Source organism: Physella acuta, unplaced genomic scaffold (genome assembly GCF_028476545.2).
Source record: "Physella acuta isolate Inbredline_101_S28 unplaced genomic scaffold, ASM2847654v3 ptg000074l, whole genome shotgun sequence".
Taxonomy (NCBI): domain Eukaryota; kingdom Metazoa; phylum Mollusca; class Gastropoda; family Physidae; genus Physella; species Physella acuta.
In genome coordinates, this window is record NW_026731594.1 from 978,164 (window position 1) to 998,846 (window position 20,683).

The following is a 20,683-nucleotide window of genomic DNA, read 5'->3' on the forward strand; positions in this document are numbered from 1 at the left end:
TAAACAGCAACTAATCTATTAATTAAATCATACATTAATATGTGTCTAAAAACGCTAGCGAGTAGCTAGCTATAAAAAGAAATCATTAGAAATTATTTTACAACTTTTTTGTTAATTAATGTCTTATATTATAAACAAAATATTATGGATCATTATTTATGATGATGACGAAACGTTCCAATAATAATTCAAGTCCTGTGTATTAGATGGCGCAGTACACACAGTTTGGTAGATGTGTTCATCTGACACACTCTCATCCGTACTGTGTAACTCAGTTAAATTTATGTAATTGTCTAGTCCGAGCTTAACGTTAGGTTCGGGAAGTTTTTAGAGACGAGAAAGGCTTTCAAGGTCTCCAATACGGTCATGCATTAGAGTTTCGGAATTTGTGGTTTGTGTGGTATTTTCTTGGATGGCTTTTGACCTCTCCTGTTGAGACCAGTTCCTTTCTTTTATATGTTGTATTGTAAATATGATGACAAGCGTAGAAATACTTGTTACTGCCAAAACGCAGGCTCCAATAATGATATACTCAATTGTGTCGTCATTGTCTATAAGCTGAATCGTGGTATTTGATCTCATCTGTGTTGATAAAGGCTGATTCGTTGTGCTGAATTTAACCGCTGCTGATAAATGATGATTTGTTGTATTGAATCTTACTTGCTGATTGGTTGAATGGCTACTCATGGTTGTTGTTAAAGGTTGATTAGTTTTATATTTCCACAATTCGCAAGCTGGTGTACAAGGATTTATTTTTAAAAAGTCTTCAATATATTTTGACCAAAACGTTTCTATTTTTGCACCTGTCCACACAGTCTCAATGCATGTGCTAACATTGCTTAAATTAAATACATCAAAAAATGGAATACGTTGTTTTCTGTTTTGTTCAGCCTCGTTAACGGTTAGTCTCGTGCATATTGAAGGCCCAGATACCCATCTGTCACATTCAAACAGGCACGAATACTTCGTAGCTTCAGACATGTTGAGGAATGAAGTTACTTTAAGGCCTTGAGACTCATGTTCAGCTTTTAACGTAGTACTTTGGTTCAGTACCTGAAAAGAACTGAAGAAAAATAATTGTAAATTAACTAAACAATATTTTACCCTCAGTTACATAATATCATGATAATTTGTGTACAAAACTAAACATTTTTTTAAAAACTGCTCCTCCAGACAGAGTCGAAAAATGAAAAGTGACTTTGAAATCAATTAACTTTGTATACAACTGCTTATGTGTGTATGTGTGTGTCTGTGCATGAGAGAGAGAGAGAGAAAGAGTTTGAGAGAGAGAGAGAAGCGGTGGAGTTATGAAAACAATAACCATTTTTTTTGTTTAATTACTTTTTGTTTAAACCAACGCATTGAACAATAGAAAAGTAAAATTCAAACCGACATTACACTGCTTTTACCAAATTAAATTGTACTAGTGTTGTCTATGTTACTTTAGAGAAATGGATTAAAATTAATTTCATGTCGGTGTTTAAACTAGATTGTAAGTTATACTCGTAAAAATATAGTTTAAAAAGCATACTGCTTTGTCTGGACCATGAACTACGTTTATAAAGTTGTGAAAGTCACAAGTGAAATATAGATAGTTACATTACACAGTGGCGTAGCGCGGTCGGGTTTCACCCAGTGCGGCACTTAATGGTGTCACCCCCCAGAGGCGTAGCGACCCTTCCCGGGGAAAAACTTTCAATTGTCGATTTGCATCCTCCCTCAATCTTTCAATTTGCACCCCCCCCCCCACCCCCCCCCCCTCAAACTTTTGATTTCCACCTCTTAAAAGACTATTTAACACTCGAATTTATCACTTAATTAAGTAGAAATATCATTTTTCCCTATATATTTTTCTATTTTTTGCCTTGGTGTCACCCCCCTAAATGGTGTCAACCGGTGCGTTCCGCACCCCCGCATCCCCCCCCCCCCCCCTCCCTCGCTACGCCTCTGACATTACAACATTAATATTAATTAATTGTTGTTTAGCCTTGTCTTGGTATGATCTGGTATAAAATAAATAGGTCTACTCGGTAGTGATACTTACCCCCCGTAGGACTGGGATACCCGACCAGAATAACCCAGTATCAACACTTACTTGTAAAACGAGACTCTATCAAAGGAAATAGGGACTGCCGCGCCATCTTCTGACTCATTAACTAGATCCAGTACATAATCAAACTGTCCTTCAACACTATACATTGCCAGAGAAAAAATAAGCCACAGAATATTCATCGTCTGGAATGCTCGTGCATCTGTTAAAATGAGGTTATAAACATTAGTTAAAATTACTACCTTCTTCTTCTTCGTCGTTCATAATTTTTAGTGTTGGAGAGGATCGAGCCTTATCTGCCAGAGGGTTTGAATTCGAGACTTTTTTTCGAATTTATCAACCAAGAGCTATTAAGGATACGTGTCAACTGGTCATGCGCCATTGATGCCATTGACTCCGATTTCAGCCTGCTTTTCTTTTTGGATTTGCTTCCATAGCCTTTGTCTAACCAAGAACAAACTACAATGCAGCAGTTGTTTGATTTTGGAGTTGTCTCTCCTAGAAGAGTGGCTGTCCCCAGCTAACGGGCCTCATCTGCCCGAGGGTTCGAACTCGTGTCTTTTTGGTTTAGCTACCATGAGCTTTTCCGACTCGACCACGCCGACCCCTAAAATACTACCAATATGCTTGGTAAACGTAAAAGAAATAAAACACATTGTAAAAAGCATAGAGATGATGGTAGCTGTTTAGGAAAATAATCTAGTAAAAAAAAGTAACTAATCTCCGTAGTGAACGTAATGTTCTTGATGTCATGTTTTAAAGACGTTAAATGACTATATAACTCATCTTTGATTAAAACAAGGCCTAAATTAAGAGAATTTAGTTTGTTCTTACGCGCAACATGAACTGTAATAAGATTGCTAATTTTATGGCATTTACTAAAAAAAATTAAAATATTTCCTAAAAGTTGGTAGTTATAAATTAATTTGGTATTATCCCAATGTTGAAGAATTCACATCCACTATTTTAGAATGATTGGACTACGTGGCTTAGCGGTAGCAAGTTAGACTGCTAACCGGAAGTCTCGATTTCGAATGCGGGTTGAAGTCAATAGAATTAGCCCAGCCAGCTCTGATGGGTACCTAACTCACGTTAGGGAAAGCAAAAGCGGCTGTCTATATAGCTGACCACACTATCTCTTCATACGCCGAGGTCTCTGAAGCTAATTAACTCTACTTCATCTGCTCCACGTGTCTTGGACAAGAACGGGAAAAGATTTTCATGATTTTACAAACACCGAAATCATCACTACACTTGTATATTTAATATTAAAACATGTTTCTCTTAAATGCAATAGCATGGTACACATTGTATACATCTTATATCTACTTCATTTAACTGGTTAACTCTAGCGTACATTACCTGAAGCCTAATACACCTCCAAAACGTGTTTGAACCATTTCACATTGCTAGGCGCGTCGATAAAGTTACGGCAGTGAAATGCAAACGGAATCGATTTACATAATTTCCTACGTCGCCTAACCATGCGGGACACCTTGAACGCTCGCCGACCCTCTAACCCTCCTCCCGCCCCTTCCCTCGCTCTCCAGACATGTGTCTTCCTGTAATTCTTCACCCGTCACTAAATAGCGGCGTATGGTACGCCGCGGGTCGGCTCGTTAGCTACCTATAACGCGAACTAGGCCGTCGCAAAAATGTGAAATCGCCATTATTATAAAGTACATAATAATTGATAACTTTGATTATATTACATTAACTATATACAAAGGCGTAACATTTATTGCGTAACACCTTGCGCGTTGGTAAAATGCGCCCCACCTCCGTCATTTGGAAAGGTTGGGGCGCTTTTTTACTTTCTCGTATATACGAAGTATAGAGAAAGTATAGTAATCGTGCAAAAAAAAAATCGAGATGTTTACAAATCTCGACGTTTTACACCTCACTGTTACGGAAACACATAATTTTGAAATCTTGTTCGTATGTCTGTGTGTCTGTGTGTCTGTGTGTGTGTCTGTGTGTAAACACGATTGTGTACCGTTACAGCTAGGTTGATGAATATTCATATATAAGTATTTTATCAAAATCGTAGATCCGTATCAACTTTTCAGCGATTTTCAATAACCGGAAGTGGTACTTTTTCTACTTTGAATTTTTCAAAAGCCTATAAGTTGAGTACTATTTCAGATAGATAAATGAAATTTCACATGTAAGTAAAAGATCTAATTTTCTATCTTTTGTCACATTTTGAGTAATTTCCGTTGACCGAAAGTACTAATTTACGCTATTTCCGATTTCTCAAAAAACGCAGGTAAATTTATAAAGTACTAATAATATTGCGCACTATTATGCACATTTTATTAGGCGTTCACTTAGTGTGCAATTCTTCTTTTTTACGAGATTCCATTCTATTATAAAAAGTTTAAGTAATTAAAAATGGATTACAAATATTGTCTATGTCCTGAGTTGCCATCCCTCGTAGTTGTATATTAGAATATCCGAGAAAGTTTAGGGGAGATCACTCCCGTTTATTAACTTGTGTTTATTCCAGATTTTTTTTCTCCGGGGGAGGGGGGGGGCACTTGAAAATTTCAGGAGGGGGGGGGGGGTCGGACTTGAATTTTCAGGGACACTGTATAAAAAAAGTATATTTTTTCTATATAAATTTCATTTCATTCGGGGGAGGGGTGGGGGGGGGGGGGGATAGGTAGAGATGCCTTGAAGAAATTCTGTTTTTAACAGTCACTTTGCCTTTTTATTTTGGTGTCACACAATTGATGTAGAAAACAACTAAATAAGTCTGTAATACCAAGTAGCAGTCCACATTTTTTTTTATTTCGACTGTATATAATTCAGTAATGTGCTCTTTATATTATTACCTATCACGTTTATGTTTATTTGCACCTTGATAGTCTAGTGGTTTTGTAAAAATAAAATACTTATCGATTGCAGCAGTGATTGTTTAACAGTAACTAAAACACACTGTTGCGTGGAGAGAAAAAAAAACTACATAAGTTGTAGTATGAAAAATATACACATCTTTAAACCACTTCTCTCCTTTAAATAGTCAAATCGGTGTGCCGATAAAACTAATTAAAATAGCTTTTTACTAAGTGAATTAAAACTAAAAATTCTTCTCTTGAGAATTATTAAAATTAAGCATCCTGATGAATGACTAAGCTATAAAAAGGAGTTACGCGGGAAACCATTTCTTGATTCATGATCTTTGACCAACATGTCAAAAAAGAAGAAACATAATTATTTTTATTATAAACTATTATTATTAATTTTCGTTGGGCGTAAATGAGAAATTTTAAAACTTAATTACTCCAGGCCAGAAATAAGTTCGAGCCTATTTCTGTGTGGTTTGTTATCTCATGATGGATACACTTAGCAAGGAAATGATTTAATTCAGAATATGTACTATGTGTAGAGCTGTACAATACATAATAAGGTAGGGAACACTTTTTGTTTTTAAACAGACTGTTAATCATAAATTAATTTAAAGACGTTAATTCATTTATTGATTTATTTGTTGGTAGATTAACCACATTAATTATAAAGGTTCATAACAATGACTTTACTTATGGTGACCTCACATTATTTATTTACTTTTCATAACAATAATGGCGACTTCCTTACAAGATTTTGTAGCCCATTTAATAATATAACGCATTATATAGCTAATTTTCTGGCGGCTATATCTTTAACAATACGTCCGTTTGCTATTTTTATTACGTACCAACAATTATATAAATTTTCAACATTCGTTTTCATTTAAGTATACAATAAATTTCTCTAAATCTAGAATCTAAAGATCAGATGTCGAAGGAAGTTATTAATACATCTAGAATCTTGATCAAACCAAAATTCATTAGTTAAAAATAAAAATCATTTTAAAATCAGAATATATTTTTGAGTTTCTTTATTAAACAATTTAGTCCTTAAATATTTGATATACATGTTTGCTTTTTAGCTTCACGATCCGTCTAATTCAAGAATTCAAGTGATTTATCTATGTAGGTTCTAGATCTGGACTAGAGTTACGGCAAAAACTAGAATTCAAAATTTATATTAAAATAAAAGGGTCTATTGGCGTAACTGGTTTCTTACTTTGCAGTACATTATAGTACTATTTCTACGTTAGTAAGTAAGTGCCTATAGAGCTGAGATGATAGTAGAATGGTTATCATTCACTTTTTTTTTTCAAAAAGTGAATGATAAAGTTGCCTATCGGAATCTCGTTGGATACAGGGTAGGCGAAGAAGAGTTCATCTGTTTCTATGTCCTCAGCATATGAAGGGATAGTGTGGTCAGAGCCATATTCGCTCAAAATTATTTTTAACCGATAAAAAATGTTGTCTGAGACTTAGCAGGACACTTGGCAGTTGAAGTAGAGTAGGGTAGGTGAATAGTTCACATGTGACGTCAGCATTCGAAGAGATATTGTGGTCAGACCCACGCTGAGCCGAAATCTGTGTTGTCAAACACAAAAACATGTCTGAGTTCGGGGGGGGGGGGGGGGGGCACTGGGCAGGTGAAGGTGAGTTGACCTGTTTTTGTGACCTCAGCATATGAAGAGATTGTGTTGTCAGACCCATGCTCAGGCGAAATTGGTGTTTTTAAAAGGCATTTAAAAAATTACATATAACTATGTATAACTATATATATATATATATATATATATATATATATATATATATATATATATATATATATATATATATATATATATATATATATATACATATATATATAAGCTGCATACCCGTGCTCCGCCACGCTAAATCTTTTTTAACTGTACTAACTTAGGAACAGAACAAAACTAAACACAACACAACACAAACACAACACAAAGCAACACAAACACAACACAAACACAACACAAACACAAACACAACACAATACAAACACAACACAAACACAACACAAACACAACACAACACAATACAAACACAACACAAACACAACACAAACACAAACACAAACACAAACACAACACAAACACAACACAAACACAACACAACACAACACAACACAAACACAACACAAACACAAAAATAAACACAACACAACAAAAGCACAACATATGTCTGGGGGGCCCAAACATATTTTTTGCGGGATGGCCCATTTTTTCTAGTTCCGCCACTGCATATAACTTGTTTCATCAAAACTGCAAGTTACCCCGTTTTTGTCATCACTTTTGAAAAACAACATTAGCACCTGAGCTCTTGCTGCACATAGCAGTTACACAAAGAAAAACGTTGTCAAAATCATTTTCCAATATCTCATGATATAATACGTGTCCTAATATTATACAATCATGTATGTGTATACTAAATGCACCTTCAAATATAAACCAGCTGTAAGTAAATCTGATTGGTTGTTTACGAATATAGGAAGTAAATATATTCGAATGTTATCAATACATCTGAGCTAATGGTTTTGAAAAGAACCGGCACAACAAAGCTTGGTTCTTTTTAAACGTGATGCTTTGTACGTTCGTGGGGATTTTTTTTCTTTAAACGTAATAATTTTTAATTCGTGGAGATTTTTTTTTTTAAACGTGATGCTTTGTAAGTTCGTGGAGTGTTACAAGAGTCATTGCTATGTTATGTTCAAGCATGTTAAAGGAAAATATAGCCGCAAAATTATTCCGAAGGGTAATTATCTTATCTATTAGCATAGGGACATAGAATGTATTATAGTAAACATACATGCATATTTGCAGAGAGTCAGTGTTGCGGTTTTTGCTTGTAGTTTTAACTGTATTAACGAATGTTCCTCATTTATTTAATAACAAAAATCATGAATATAACGTTCTACCATAGTAATTATTAGCCTATTCATTTCTTTGGATAGTCCATAAAGTTTTACACAGTTACTTAATAATGTATCTAATCTACAATTGAACGAATGAATAATTACATGCACTGCTATATAACCCAATCAGTTATGTGAGTAGTATATTAGGTCCCTTTTGATTATTATTTTTGGCGGATGCGGATGCGGAGCAGGAGCAGGAGCAAAGGATATATAGGAAAATACTCACCCGCCTTGGTGAGGCGGAGGTACAATTATATATAGTAAAATACTCCCCCACCTGGGTGAGTGGGTGAGCCGGATGTACAACGAGATAAAGTAAAATACTCCCCCACCTGGGTAAAGGTGGGTGAGGCGGAGGAGCCCGATGTACAACGAGATATAGTAAAATACTCCCCCACCTGTGTGAGCAGGTATTTCAGTAGGTCAGGTGAGGGAGTGACCTTGTGACGTAATCACCATCGGTGACCTTGTGGCGTAATCAACACCGGTGACCTAGTTACGTAATTTGTTTTTGATGAGTTTAAATGAGTTTTTAATTTGTTTTTAATGAGTTTAATTAGTTTAATTTGTTTGTTTTTAATTAGTTTGTTTTTAATTATTTTTTAATTAGTTTAATTTTTAATTCGTTTGAATTTTTTATTTATTTTGTTTTGTAATTTTTATTACCTAGTTACGTAATTTGATTATTTGTTTGTTTTTAATTATTTTTAATTAGTTTTTAATTAGTTTGAATTTTTATTAATTTTAATTTTTAATTTTTTAATTTTTTAATTTTTTAATTTTTTAATTTTTTAATTTTTTAATTTTTTAATTTTTTAATTTTTTAATTTTTTAATTTTTTAATTTTTTAATTTTTTAATTTTTTAATTTTTTAATTTTTTAATTTTTTTAATTTTTTAATTTTTTAATTTTTTAATTTTTTAATTTTTTAATTTTTTAATTTTTTAATTTTTTAATTTTTTAATTAATTTTGTTTTTAATTAGTTAAATTTTTTTTTTTAATTAATTTGATTTTTTAATTTTTTAATATTTATTAATTTTTAATTAGTTTAATTTAATTTTTAAATTTAAATTTTAAATTTAATTTTTTTTATTTATTTTAATTACTTTGTTTATATTTTGTTTGTTAATTTTTTAATTAGTTTAATTATTATTTTTTAATTTAAATTTGATTATTTTAATTAGTTTGATTTTTAAATTTTAATTAATTTGATTTTAATTTTTTTTTTTTAATTTTTACTTTTTTTTTTTAAAAATTTTAATTAATTTTATTTTTGTTTATTTGTTTATTTGTTTCTTTGTTGTTTATTTGATTGTTTGGTTTAGTTCATTTTATTTGTTTGTATGTTGTTGTTTAAAATAAGCGACTAACGCTAACGTGTACAAAAATAGATAGTTCTTTGTGTCGACTTCCAACAACCATTAACGACATCTGTTTCAAATTATCCCACACATCAAAGACTTTCGCCCGCCAGCGCGCGCTGCCCGTTTTTGACAGTTGCAGCGCAGTGATGAATGGCTTTTCTCGCTCGGCTTGACAGCTCAGTTTGATTTACGGTAAACAGGTGCGGTTCAATTAGTGCGTTGGAAACGCGATCAGCATCCCAGCTATGCTAATTTACGGGAATGCACCGATCGCCACCGGCGTTCAGCGTCGGGTTTTTTTTATTACCCATCGGAATTTTGGCTTTCAGTTTTCATGGGTCATAAAACCAATTACGTTTTATAGCCGTAGAATCTCCTTGTGGAGTAAAAGTAATTTAGCCTCCGCGAAGCCTTTGCGTTTATTTGAATACCACCTGGCCAGCACGATACAGCCTGGCGCCACACCTTCGACTAACAGTTATACGCACAGTGTCATTGGTTTTTGATCGAGTAAAGAAATAACGTTTATCGACCCGCGTCGATCCCGTGTGTTGTATGTAGTTGGTACATGCATGTTTTGGAATTGGTTGGGATAGAGCTTATCCTTGAGTCGGAGGTGTTTTGTTTTCACCGTTGCATGTTTTAAAGTTGGTACAGGCATGTTTTGGAATTGATGGGAGCAGCGTTCATGCTAGAGTCAGAGGAGTTAACACCGATGCATGTTTCAAAGTTGGTACATGGATGTTTTGGAATTGGTGAGGGGAGAGTTTATACTAGGGTCAGTGAAGTTTTCACCGAGGCTGGTTTCGAAGTTGGTATATGTATGTTTTGGAGTTGGTTAGTGTAGAGTTTATACTAGAGTGGGACAAGGTTTTGGGTTTCAAAGGTCGAAGAGTTTTGGTTTCACCGATGCAGGTTTCAAAGTTGGTACATGCATGTTTTGGAGTTGGTTGGGGGTAGAGTTTATACTACGGTCGGTGAAGTTTTCACCGATGCAGGTTTCAAACGTCGAAGAGTTTTGTTAACAGATGCATGTTTCTAACTGGGACCATGCATGTTTTGGAATTGGTAGGGATGGAGTTTATACTAGAGTGGGACGGATTTTGTTATCAACAAGACAGGTTTCAAAGTTGGGTGTGGATGTTTTTATTTGTATATGGAAAGATTTAAAAGGTGGATGGGAATGTTGTCACTTGTGATAGTAAATGAATGCAGATAAATGTTTGTCTGTAGGTTTGTTACTTTGTCATACGGCCTTTGTCTGTCCAAGGAATAGTGTGGGTAGAGTTACGGTCTGTTTATCTATCGCACGGGTTCCCAACCTGGGGGTCGCGACACCCCTGGGGGTCGCGAAGGTCTTTCTCGGGGGTCGCCAACTGGTATACTAAACCTTAGTAATTTGAAACAAAACATAAATATTTAGAAGAATTTTTGAAATTCGGCTTCATTAACATCACTGGAAATGTAAAAGAGAAGAAACAAAGCGCACTGTACAAAGTTGTTCTCAGTCATGAATCTATGAAATTTTCAAAACTAAAACGTCATTTGAGACGAGTCATTTGGAACACACCAAAAAATATATGGAGTTCTTTCGTCGATAAGAAGCTAGTTGCAAACGCCAGAGACTTGATCGAACAGGAAGTTTTCACCAGCATTAGTGCATCAAATAAAGCCGCGATAGAAAATGCCAAGCAAAAAAAAAAAACAATAGGAGAAAATCTCATCAAACGCTGCATGTACGTAAATGTTAAATAACACATTTTTATTGAAATTAAGCTTTCACCATTGTTTGCTTTTCAAGATGATAAATCAACAGACGTGAGTTCGTGTTCGCAGTTGCTGGTCTGTGTCTATATTCATGCGGATGATAGCAAAGATAAAAGAGTTGCGCTTTTGTGAAGATAGCATGGAGAAAATAAATACATTTTTTGAAACTGGATGATTAAAATGGGTTAGAATGGCTGTGGGGTTTGTAAGGATGGTGCTCCATCTATGTTTAGCTCAAAATCGGGCTTTCAGAAAACAGAAAAGATTTAGCTCCCTAACCACTGCCCTAACCAATCAACATCAAGAGTCCATTGCTAGTATAAGTCGTAAATTATATAAAATCTGGAGCATCAAAGAACTGAGCAAAAACATTAATATAGATCACGAGGTTCTGCTCTTCTACACTACAGTACGCTGGCTGTCAAACGAAATGTTGTAAATTGTGTTTTTGAATTGAAATCTGAAATCAAATTGTTCTTGGGAGTGCAAAGGAAACAAGACTTTTTGGTATACTTAAAACGACATAGAGTGGTTGGAGAGAGTATCAAACCTAGCAGATATGTTCGAACATAAGTTTAACCTGAAGCTTCAGGGAAAATGAACGAATATTATAACTTTCCATGATAATCTCGGGGCATTTTTATCAAAGCTGCAAAATCGGTAAAGAAATCTAATCTTGGAAATATTGTAAATTTGAGAAACTCTGCGGTGTGGTAGATGAATCTGATTGTGAGATAATTAAAATTTTGAAAGAAGCGATTTCTGGGCATCTTGAATCTCTTGAAAATGAACTGTATCGCTATTTCTCTGAGCTAAAAAAAGGAGAATATGCATTTACGCATTACCCATTCTCTTCTCCCCTTGATGTTGCCAGCATTCCCGATGAATTACAAGATGAATTCTTTGATTTGCAGAATGATTCCGTGTAAGATGAAAAACTGCAGACACAATTTTGGTGTAGTATTCACCATTCATACCCAAACGTAAAATTGATTGACTTTTCGAGAATATATTTTCAACACTATTCTTCGATTAAAAACAAAATTAAGATAATTATAATGACATAGGTTGGCGTTAACAACTTTTTTTTTAAATTAAAAACTTAACCACGAAGGTTTAGTGAATAGTATGCAATTTTACTCATGCTATTAAAACAGTTATCAAGAGTAGTTCATATTCAAAGTCTACTAGAAAATCTTATTTTAGTGCTTATTAATTTCCATACTAATTTCGGCTTTTTAATTCTATGGGGGTCGCGGGTCACTTAATTTTTATAAAAGGGGGTCGCCACTCGAAAAAGGTTGGGAACCACTGATCTATCGGTTGTTAATGTGTTTAGGGATGGGGGCGAGGGCTGTGGACAAAGTTTTCCACGTGGATAGGGTGCATGGGATATTATTGAGGAGTGGTGTCTACAAGTTATGTATCCCAGTCTGTTGGAGTGGTGTCTAAGGGGTTGTGACATTAATTGAATGTAGATAAATATTTGTCTGTAGGTTTGTTACTTTGACATACATCCTTTTGTCTCTTTAATGGAATAAATATAGCGTGGGTCTGTTTATCTATCGGTTGGTAATGAGTTTAGGGACGGGAGAACGGGGAAGGGGTTGCGGACAAAGTTTTCCAGGGGATAGGGCAAATAGTGATAATAGCTGGGCTACCGATAAGAGCCGTAAAGGGATGTTTCCAACTCGGATCCAGTGTTTTAAATGATTGATTTTGATTCCAGTCTAACATTTTATACAGGATACCGAGTTACATAACTTTCAGGGACAATTAACAAAACAACAAAAGACCAAAAAATCATAAAAGATCATATATATATATATATATATATATATATATATATATATATATATATATATATATATATATATATATATATATATATATATATATACATTTTTATTGAATAAAAACAACCCCATCAGCATACAGTCATGGTTGTGTCTTATTTACATATTTACATTAAAGTCTCGTTTAAGTCATGGTTGCTAAACTAAAAAGTCTTATATGTCCAGGGGAGATGTTGTCACATTGTCTGCGTCTACTTGTCTTTTAATATAAAAGTAAGAAAGTGAGTTTCTGTGTTGGGTGTAAGTATATATCCCCGTTGTGTATGCCCTGAAACCTGTGTTTGTCCCACCACTTGGTTCTTTTGTTGTGAGGACCTGCATAAAAGATTCTTTGCCTAGTGTGTTGTGATTTTTAGATAATCCTTTGGTTGATGTTTTATTATAGTCTCCGAAACAGTGGTAAGTCTTACTACATAAAGATATCATCCCGTCCCCTTCATACTCTAACTTATAAAACAACCCTGGTGTTCTCTTTTCATAAATTTTCCTAGCCCTACACTCCTTACAATGAATATCTACCGTGCCTTTGCCGCTTATAAATTGGGGTCTATGTGAGTCGCATACTTCTGAGGGGAACCATTTGTCGTAAACGTCAAAAAACTCGTGTTCTAGTCCCGGTTTAACGGCTTTTAACAAGTTATCGGTGCTTAAGGCTAAGTATAAGATGTCAGTGTCCATCTCACAGAGCTGAAAGTCGGTTCTATCTATATATCTGTCTATAAAATCATAATACAATTCTAACATCCTAAGTTTCGCGTACTGATAAATGAAAAAGCCTACCTGTAGAGGGAGATCCCAAATTATCTTCTTTTTTAACGTTTCTACTTCGTAAACATCGTCGGTAAGTTTTGTCATTTTTTTAAATCGCGGATTATTAATACAACCCCCTATATCCCTATGACTACAGTAAGACATGTCCGCATGTCGTGTTTTATCCGTTAAAGTTTTACCGTAACAATTTCATTGTTTCGCTCATTATCGCGTATTTGTCGTCGATGTCCCCCTTTCTTCGCGCGTCTGAAACTGTATCCCCAAACGTCTTAAAACATGAAACCGGATTATATTCAACGACTTGATACATTTTAGTTACTACCAACCCATGATTAAAATACCACTTTAAAAGGGGGGTCGATAATAAAATTTTCTCCCCTTCAAAGCTACCGATTAAAGTCCGTCTACCGCTAGTCAATAAGTTGTTGTCGATCGCGTATTGTCTCATAAACGGTACCATGTCGTCCCGCGTAACGTTTGTATTTTTAAAAATCGGTGTAATCTCACTAAAATGTTCTCTTAAACTATCCGGTACTTTAATGTCGCATTCTATCAGACCAAAACACGAGTCGTCTAAAACAGAATCGATTATCTGTTTTTCAGTCAGGGGCCATTTTTTACCATAGGTCGGTGTCGGTGTCTTTTGTGATTTGTCAATAGATTTTAAATACTCTTTAATAGTTGGGTTGGTCTTTTTATGGTTCCCCCACTCACATTCCCACATTTCTACGACTTTAACGTCAACAGTATCGGTAAGCTACTTCGTAATTTCGGTTGTCTTTTTAAATAAGTCAGTCAAGGGTCTGTTACTAAAAGGATTTACTGTTCTGTCTTTAGTTAAGGGACAGTCAGGGTGTCCGTGAAAGAGACAGCCATGGAATTGATAAACGGTTCGACCGTTTGCGTCCCACCCGTCTACCCTTTTATGGCGGGATCCTAAGCTAACTTCGCCCACGTTAAACGCGGTCTTTAAAGTTACCCCCTTTGTTTTTGAAACCCATGATATCCACTGCCACGCCTGTTCCCCATAATGATTAGCTCTACGCGGTCGAAACCCATCCTCACTATTTCTAATAATCGGAAATCCCGTCGGCATTTTTTGCATTAGAGACCATAAATATAGCGCGTCGTACCCCTTAATCGCCTGTACCACATTATTACTATTCCCCCTAATGCAAGTTTCACCCTTTTCGTGATGTCTATGAAAAATCATGGAGGAACCCCCTACGATATTATTTCGGATTGTTTTATGTAACTCTGATTCGCGTTCGGAACACAAAGAAAAAGAAACGTCTTTGGGAAGTGTTTTAAATAAGTATTTTAAGGTTACCACAGGGACAGAAATCGCGTCTTTGAAAATATCAATCCTTAAATTTTTGTAAAAGTTAGTTTGGTGCTCGAGCGCTTCGATAAACGGTTTTACTTCAATATTGTTATACCATATAAGCTAATCTTTAAAAGTTTGCATCCCCTTCTCTACCCAAATTTGCCTACACGTCGCGTACTCCTCGTCTGAAATGTTACAATTTTTTAATGATGAAAAAAAGGCCGAATGCGGAGGTAAACACGTTTCATCTAAGACGGCTAAATTTCCGACATATTCGTACGGGAAAAATCCTTTGGCCTCTTTAACATTGTACGCGGCGAGGTATTTACTATAGCTAAACCCAGGTGCTAGATAATTAACTATATCTAAAAAATTAAATGTATTTGTTGATATACACATGAAATTATTATTTCTTTTAACTACATATTTAAACTGTGTTTGTTTATATTCTACGTCTTCTTCTTCATCATCGTTACAACTAGGTCCCTCTTCTGTATTTGAATAAGCTAAAAAGTACTGAATGAAATACGGTTTAACGAGATTTATATCATATTTTCCTGAATTAAACCCTATAACCGGCATTTGTCGCAAATACTCTTCTAATCTACCGCTAAGAAACCTATCAAACCCTTTGTCGTTCAACTTATTATCGCTACCCCTAGATTTAGTTTGAAATAGCTTCCTGATTTGCTTAGAAAATAGGATCGAACTGTTTTCTCAAAATTCCATAAGCTGCCTCGGCGATTGTGTGGAGTCTGTCAATAACTCTAGTCACTAATTCTTGGTGGTCACCAGTCGAAATAAAACAAATGGGTTCGACGAACCCATCTACGTTTGAGGCTACAGAGCAAGACAAAGGCACGTGCTTGGCTACGCTTTTTGTAACTCTACCTAACGTGGGTAACTCGGTATGGTCGATATAGCATTCAAAATCATAAGTTGCGCGGAAGGGATAAACAAAGTTACTATCTACATCTACCCCATATGATGGTAAAAACTCCCAGATTGTTTTCAGCGTGTTATAAAGCCCCCCCCCCCCCCTTATACCTATCTACTGGTTTCCCCCCATTACACCATTTCGCGTGTCTGTTCAACTGCTTAACGGTGGGCCATAATTTGTTACACATAAAACACGCGAAAGAGTGACCCGCCCCATCTATATTATTAATGTACATAGACATTTTCTGATTTTGAAAAAAAATAATAGATACATGGTCTCCCTAAACCGATCACTACTTCTAAGTTTCGGAGAAAGGACCTGATTTTCATTAAATTAAAAAATTTCTATGTTTAAACTAAAACAGGACTCTAACAGGGGGATTTCGACCAAACTAACCCCACTAAAATTATCCAAGTTCCCGAGACCTTGGTGCGCTTGCCACTGTTTTGCGAGTTGTAATGTTGGTTTTCTACGATTTATTACGGGTGACCCTAAATGTGTGGCTAAACATCTAAAAAAAGAGAAATTAATGGCGTGATTATGTTTAATAAAGTCAGGAATGTCTGTGAGAAGAAATGTGGGTAAAGGTTTGTCTGTGGTCGGGTGTAAGTCTATAACATTTCCCCCCTTAACGTCGTCTACAGGAGAAATATCGGTGTGTGAATTAACTGTCGTTGTTAGTTTTTACGCGTTTGTTGTTTGATATGTCGTCATATGGACGTTTTAAGGGGCTAGTGTTGGTAGCGGTAAGGTCTGTTTGGGTCGCTGCTGGCGGTTGGAGGGTTTATCTGTCGGTCGCTGATGAGGGTTGGATCTTTGTCTGTTGGTTGCTGATGGAGTGTCGCTCGGTAATGTTTGGTTGCTGTGCGCTTTCTTGTAGTGTCTTGTTAAATTGGAAAGTAGTGTAAATACTTTCCGTAAGTTGTACAGGGATGTATTTGTCGTCTGTGTGCAGAGTCGTGATGGCGTATGAAAAGTTGATTACGGGTGAACACACGGTCGCAGAGCTCACATGAGTAACGGGTCATGGCTGGGTGGCTGCTTGTTTGGGCGGTTTGCATCTTATTCTAGTGGTTGCATCGATTGGATGCTTGGGTAGGTCGCTGGCTGTAGAATAGAAAAAAAAACATTTGACAACTTTAAAAACTTTAGTGGGGATACTTTAAATAAAACTAAATTGAAAATTAAACTTACCTATGGGTTGGTTTGAATGGCTAAGTCCGAGCCGTATTGATGTAGCTGGATGTAGGTGGATCGGGAATGGGTGGGTAACTCAATGGGGTCAGTGGATTGATCGGCTGTCTCGATGGGTCGGTTGTACACTTAAACGTAAAACGAATACAGTTGGCTACTTATTTAGAAAAAGATTTGTTTAAAGGTTATTTTAATGTGGTTAGCTCGCTTAAAACAAAAAGTAATATTAACCTTACCTCGGTGTACAATACAAAAGTAAAGTAAATACATGTTAGTATTTATTTTAATAAGATTTATTTAAAGGCTATTTTAATTAGTGGGGTTAGCGCCCTTAAAACAAAAAGTAATATTAACCTTACCTTTTAATGTTAATTCCTAAGGTTCCGTAAACACGCACAACGGATGCGGTCCTTAGTTATTTAGGTAGATGTGATGTTAAGTAAAGCTGGCGTGGGTTTAGGCTCGCGGGTCAAAGGCGGTCTCAGGCTGGTTAAAAGGAGGTGATGCTTGGTTTGGAGTCTGAAGTCGAAGTGGTTTACAACAAAAGTCTCGCGGTCATTTATACGGTTGGTCGGCCTAGGTGTGGTATTTAAATAAACGCAAAGGCTTCGCGGAGGCTAAACTACTTTTACCCCACAAAGAGATTCTACGGCTATAAAACGTAATTGGTTTTATGACCCATAAAAACTGGAAGCCGAAATTCCGCTGGGTCATAAAAAAACACCGACGCTGAACGCCGGGTGGCAATCATTGCATTCCCGTAAATTAGCATAGCGGAGATGCTGTTCGCGTTTCCACCTCACTCAAACCGCACCTGTTGACCGTAAATCAAACTGAGCTGTCAAGCCGAGCGAGAAAAGCCATTCATCATTGCGCGGCACCTGTCAAAAACGGGCAGCGCGCGCTGGCGGGCGAAAATCTTTGATGTGTGGGATAATTTGAAACAGATGTCGTTAATGGTTGTTGGAAGTCGACACAAAGAACTATCTATTTTTGTACACGTTAGCGTTATCACTTATTTTAAACAACAACATACAAACAAATAAAATGAATTAAGCTAAACAATCAAATAAACAACAAATAAACAAATAAACAAATATAAAATTATATAGAATTAAAAAAAAATAAAAAAAAACAATTAAAAATAAAAAAAAAATTAAAATCAAATTAATTAAAATTTTAAAAATCAAACTAATTTTAAAAAAATCAAATTTAAATTAAAAAATAATAATTAAACTAATTAAAAAATAAACAAACAAAATATAAACAAAGTAATTAAAAATAAATTGAAAATTAAAAATTAAAAATTTAAATTTAAAAATAAAATTAAACTAATTAAAAATTAATAAAAATTAAAAAATTAAAAAATCAAATTAATTAAAAAAATAATTAAACTAATTAAAAACAAAATAAATTTAAAAAAATTAAAAATTAAAAAATTAAAAATTAAAATTAATAAAAACTCAAATTAATTTAAAACTAATTAAAAAATAATTAAAAACAAACAAATAATCAAATTACGTAACTAGGTAATAAAATATACAAAACAAAATAAATAAAAAATTCAAATTAATTAAAAATTAAACTAATTAAAAAATAATTATAAACAAGCAAACTAAAAACATATAAATTAAACTAATTAAACTCATTAAAAACAAATTACGTAACTAGGTCACCGGTGTTGATTACGTCACAAGGTCACCGATGGTGATTACGTCACAAGGTCACCCCCTCACCTGACCTACTGACCTACTGACCTACTCCCCCTGGCCTGCGCCACCTGCTCCGCCAACGCCAGTATTTTACTATATCTCGTTGTACATCCGGCTCCTCTGCCTCAACTACCTTCTCATCCACCTTCACCCAGGTGGGGGAGTATTTTACTATGTATCATTGTACCTCCACCTCACCCACGCGGGTGAGTATTTTCCTATATATCCTTTGCTCCTGCTCCTGCTCCTGCTCCGCATCCGCATCCGCAAAAAATACTAATCAAAAGGGACCTAATATACTACTTATGTGCTTAAATATTTCAACACCAAAATGACCTATTATTTAAATTAGCAACAAAGGACCATACTTAAACTAATTTTTGGAAAACTCATGTTAAGTTTTCTTGTATGCGCTTAACGTTAAAATAGACTATATGTTTAATAAAATACCTGTATAATTTAGCTTATATGGCGAAAAATCTACAAATATCGATAAAAACTAAGAGCTTAATTAGCCGACACAAACTTGTATATTTAATTTTCTTTCCATATCGTGGATGGCATGGCCAAGCGGTTAGTTGCCACCTCGCTGAACTGCAAGTCACGAGTTCATCAACGCTCGATCATGGGATCGAGACATTTGGACATTTCATAAACTACTACGCTACACACTCATTGTAGTAGTTGGAATGGATGAGGGAGATGGATAGATTTCTAAACATCGGTTTTTTTACTCTCACTTACTATAGCATTAATGTAAATGATCGTAAAAGTCCAATGTCCAATTAAACTAAACGAGCCGACCCGCGGCGTATAATATGCCGCTATTTAGTTTTTTTTTTCTACTTTTCAGTAATTAATAATTAGTGAATTCGACAGTACCAATGCTGCCACTCTATATATTTGCTTTAAATTACTATCAGTAGCTTGTTAAGGAACCCCCCCCCCCTCCCTCCTTTCCCCAACTCCTACCCTACCCCCACCCCCCACCCCCGTTAAAGCAGCCTCCTCTTAGTTACCTCCCCTAAGTTTAAAATCGTTTCAAACTAAATTATCTGCCCCTAATAGCCGTCACTAAACCCGGCTCTACGATTGTAAACATTTAGCGTGAACCACAGCTCACCAGACCATGTAGGGGTGGGGGTGGTAGGTAGCGCGCTTACAGCTTGGTATTTTCTACGGTCTCCAAGAAGAGAATTATATATATAGATAATAGATATTGGTGCAATACATTCGCTGCTGACGAAGTTGATCTAAAGTGAATTATACAATTTTACACGAACCCACTAACGAACAAAAAAACAAACAAAACTTAATAACAGCTCCCCCTGAAACGCCAAATCATTATTTTTCCATTTCCACCCAGTGATTATATCATTGTTTTGATAAAAATAATTATATATAAATTATATATAAATGCTAATTGCACTTGTTGGCGTAAGCTCGTAGCCTATCTATAAGCGGCTTTAGCCATGAGTAAATGGCACTAACCCTTTAATCACTGTATGTTGAGTTGTTGCTAAAATTTGTGATGTTTTTCTAATTAACATCACCAATTTTTTATCTATGTTATACTAGTAAAAAGCAAGTCATTATATTATGAAATACGATTTTACTAGAGCCTCAATACATAACCATTCTTTCGTTCGGCAAAACATATTTTCTTATAAAGAACCAGCAAGAAAATATTCATCTTCTGAAATGTTCATACATCTGTAAAAAAAAACGAGGGTTTACAATTACAATAAATTACAATTAATATACTAAAAAAATATTGAGAAAAAAACATCACATTTTCAGTTTTTCTAATTATTATTTGGGAATCTTTTATTTTTCACAGTGCAAAAAAGGAAATAACAAAAAATCTAAGCTTTTATTGAATTTAATTACATTGATGCTACGTTGTTTGCACGTTAA

The 20,683-nt window shown here is 35.1% G+C and overlaps 1 protein-coding gene across 1 annotated transcript; it reads right to left on the reverse strand.

The window, feature by feature from the left end:
- Positions 1–207: 207 nt before the first annotated feature.
- On the reverse strand, positions 208–3,479 carry LOC131952870 (uncharacterized). Its single transcript, XM_059315776.1, has 3 exons — positions 3,413–3,479; positions 2,096–2,252; positions 208–1,063 (listed from the first exon to the last, which is right to left on the reverse strand). Exons 2-3 carry the CDS (start codon positions 2,230–2,232, stop codon positions 328–330), a joined length of 873 nt encoding a protein of 290 aa, XP_059171759.1. The 5' UTR covers positions 2,233–2,252; positions 3,413–3,479; the 3' UTR covers positions 208–327.
- Between the last annotated feature and the right edge of the window lie 17,204 nt (positions 3,480–20,683).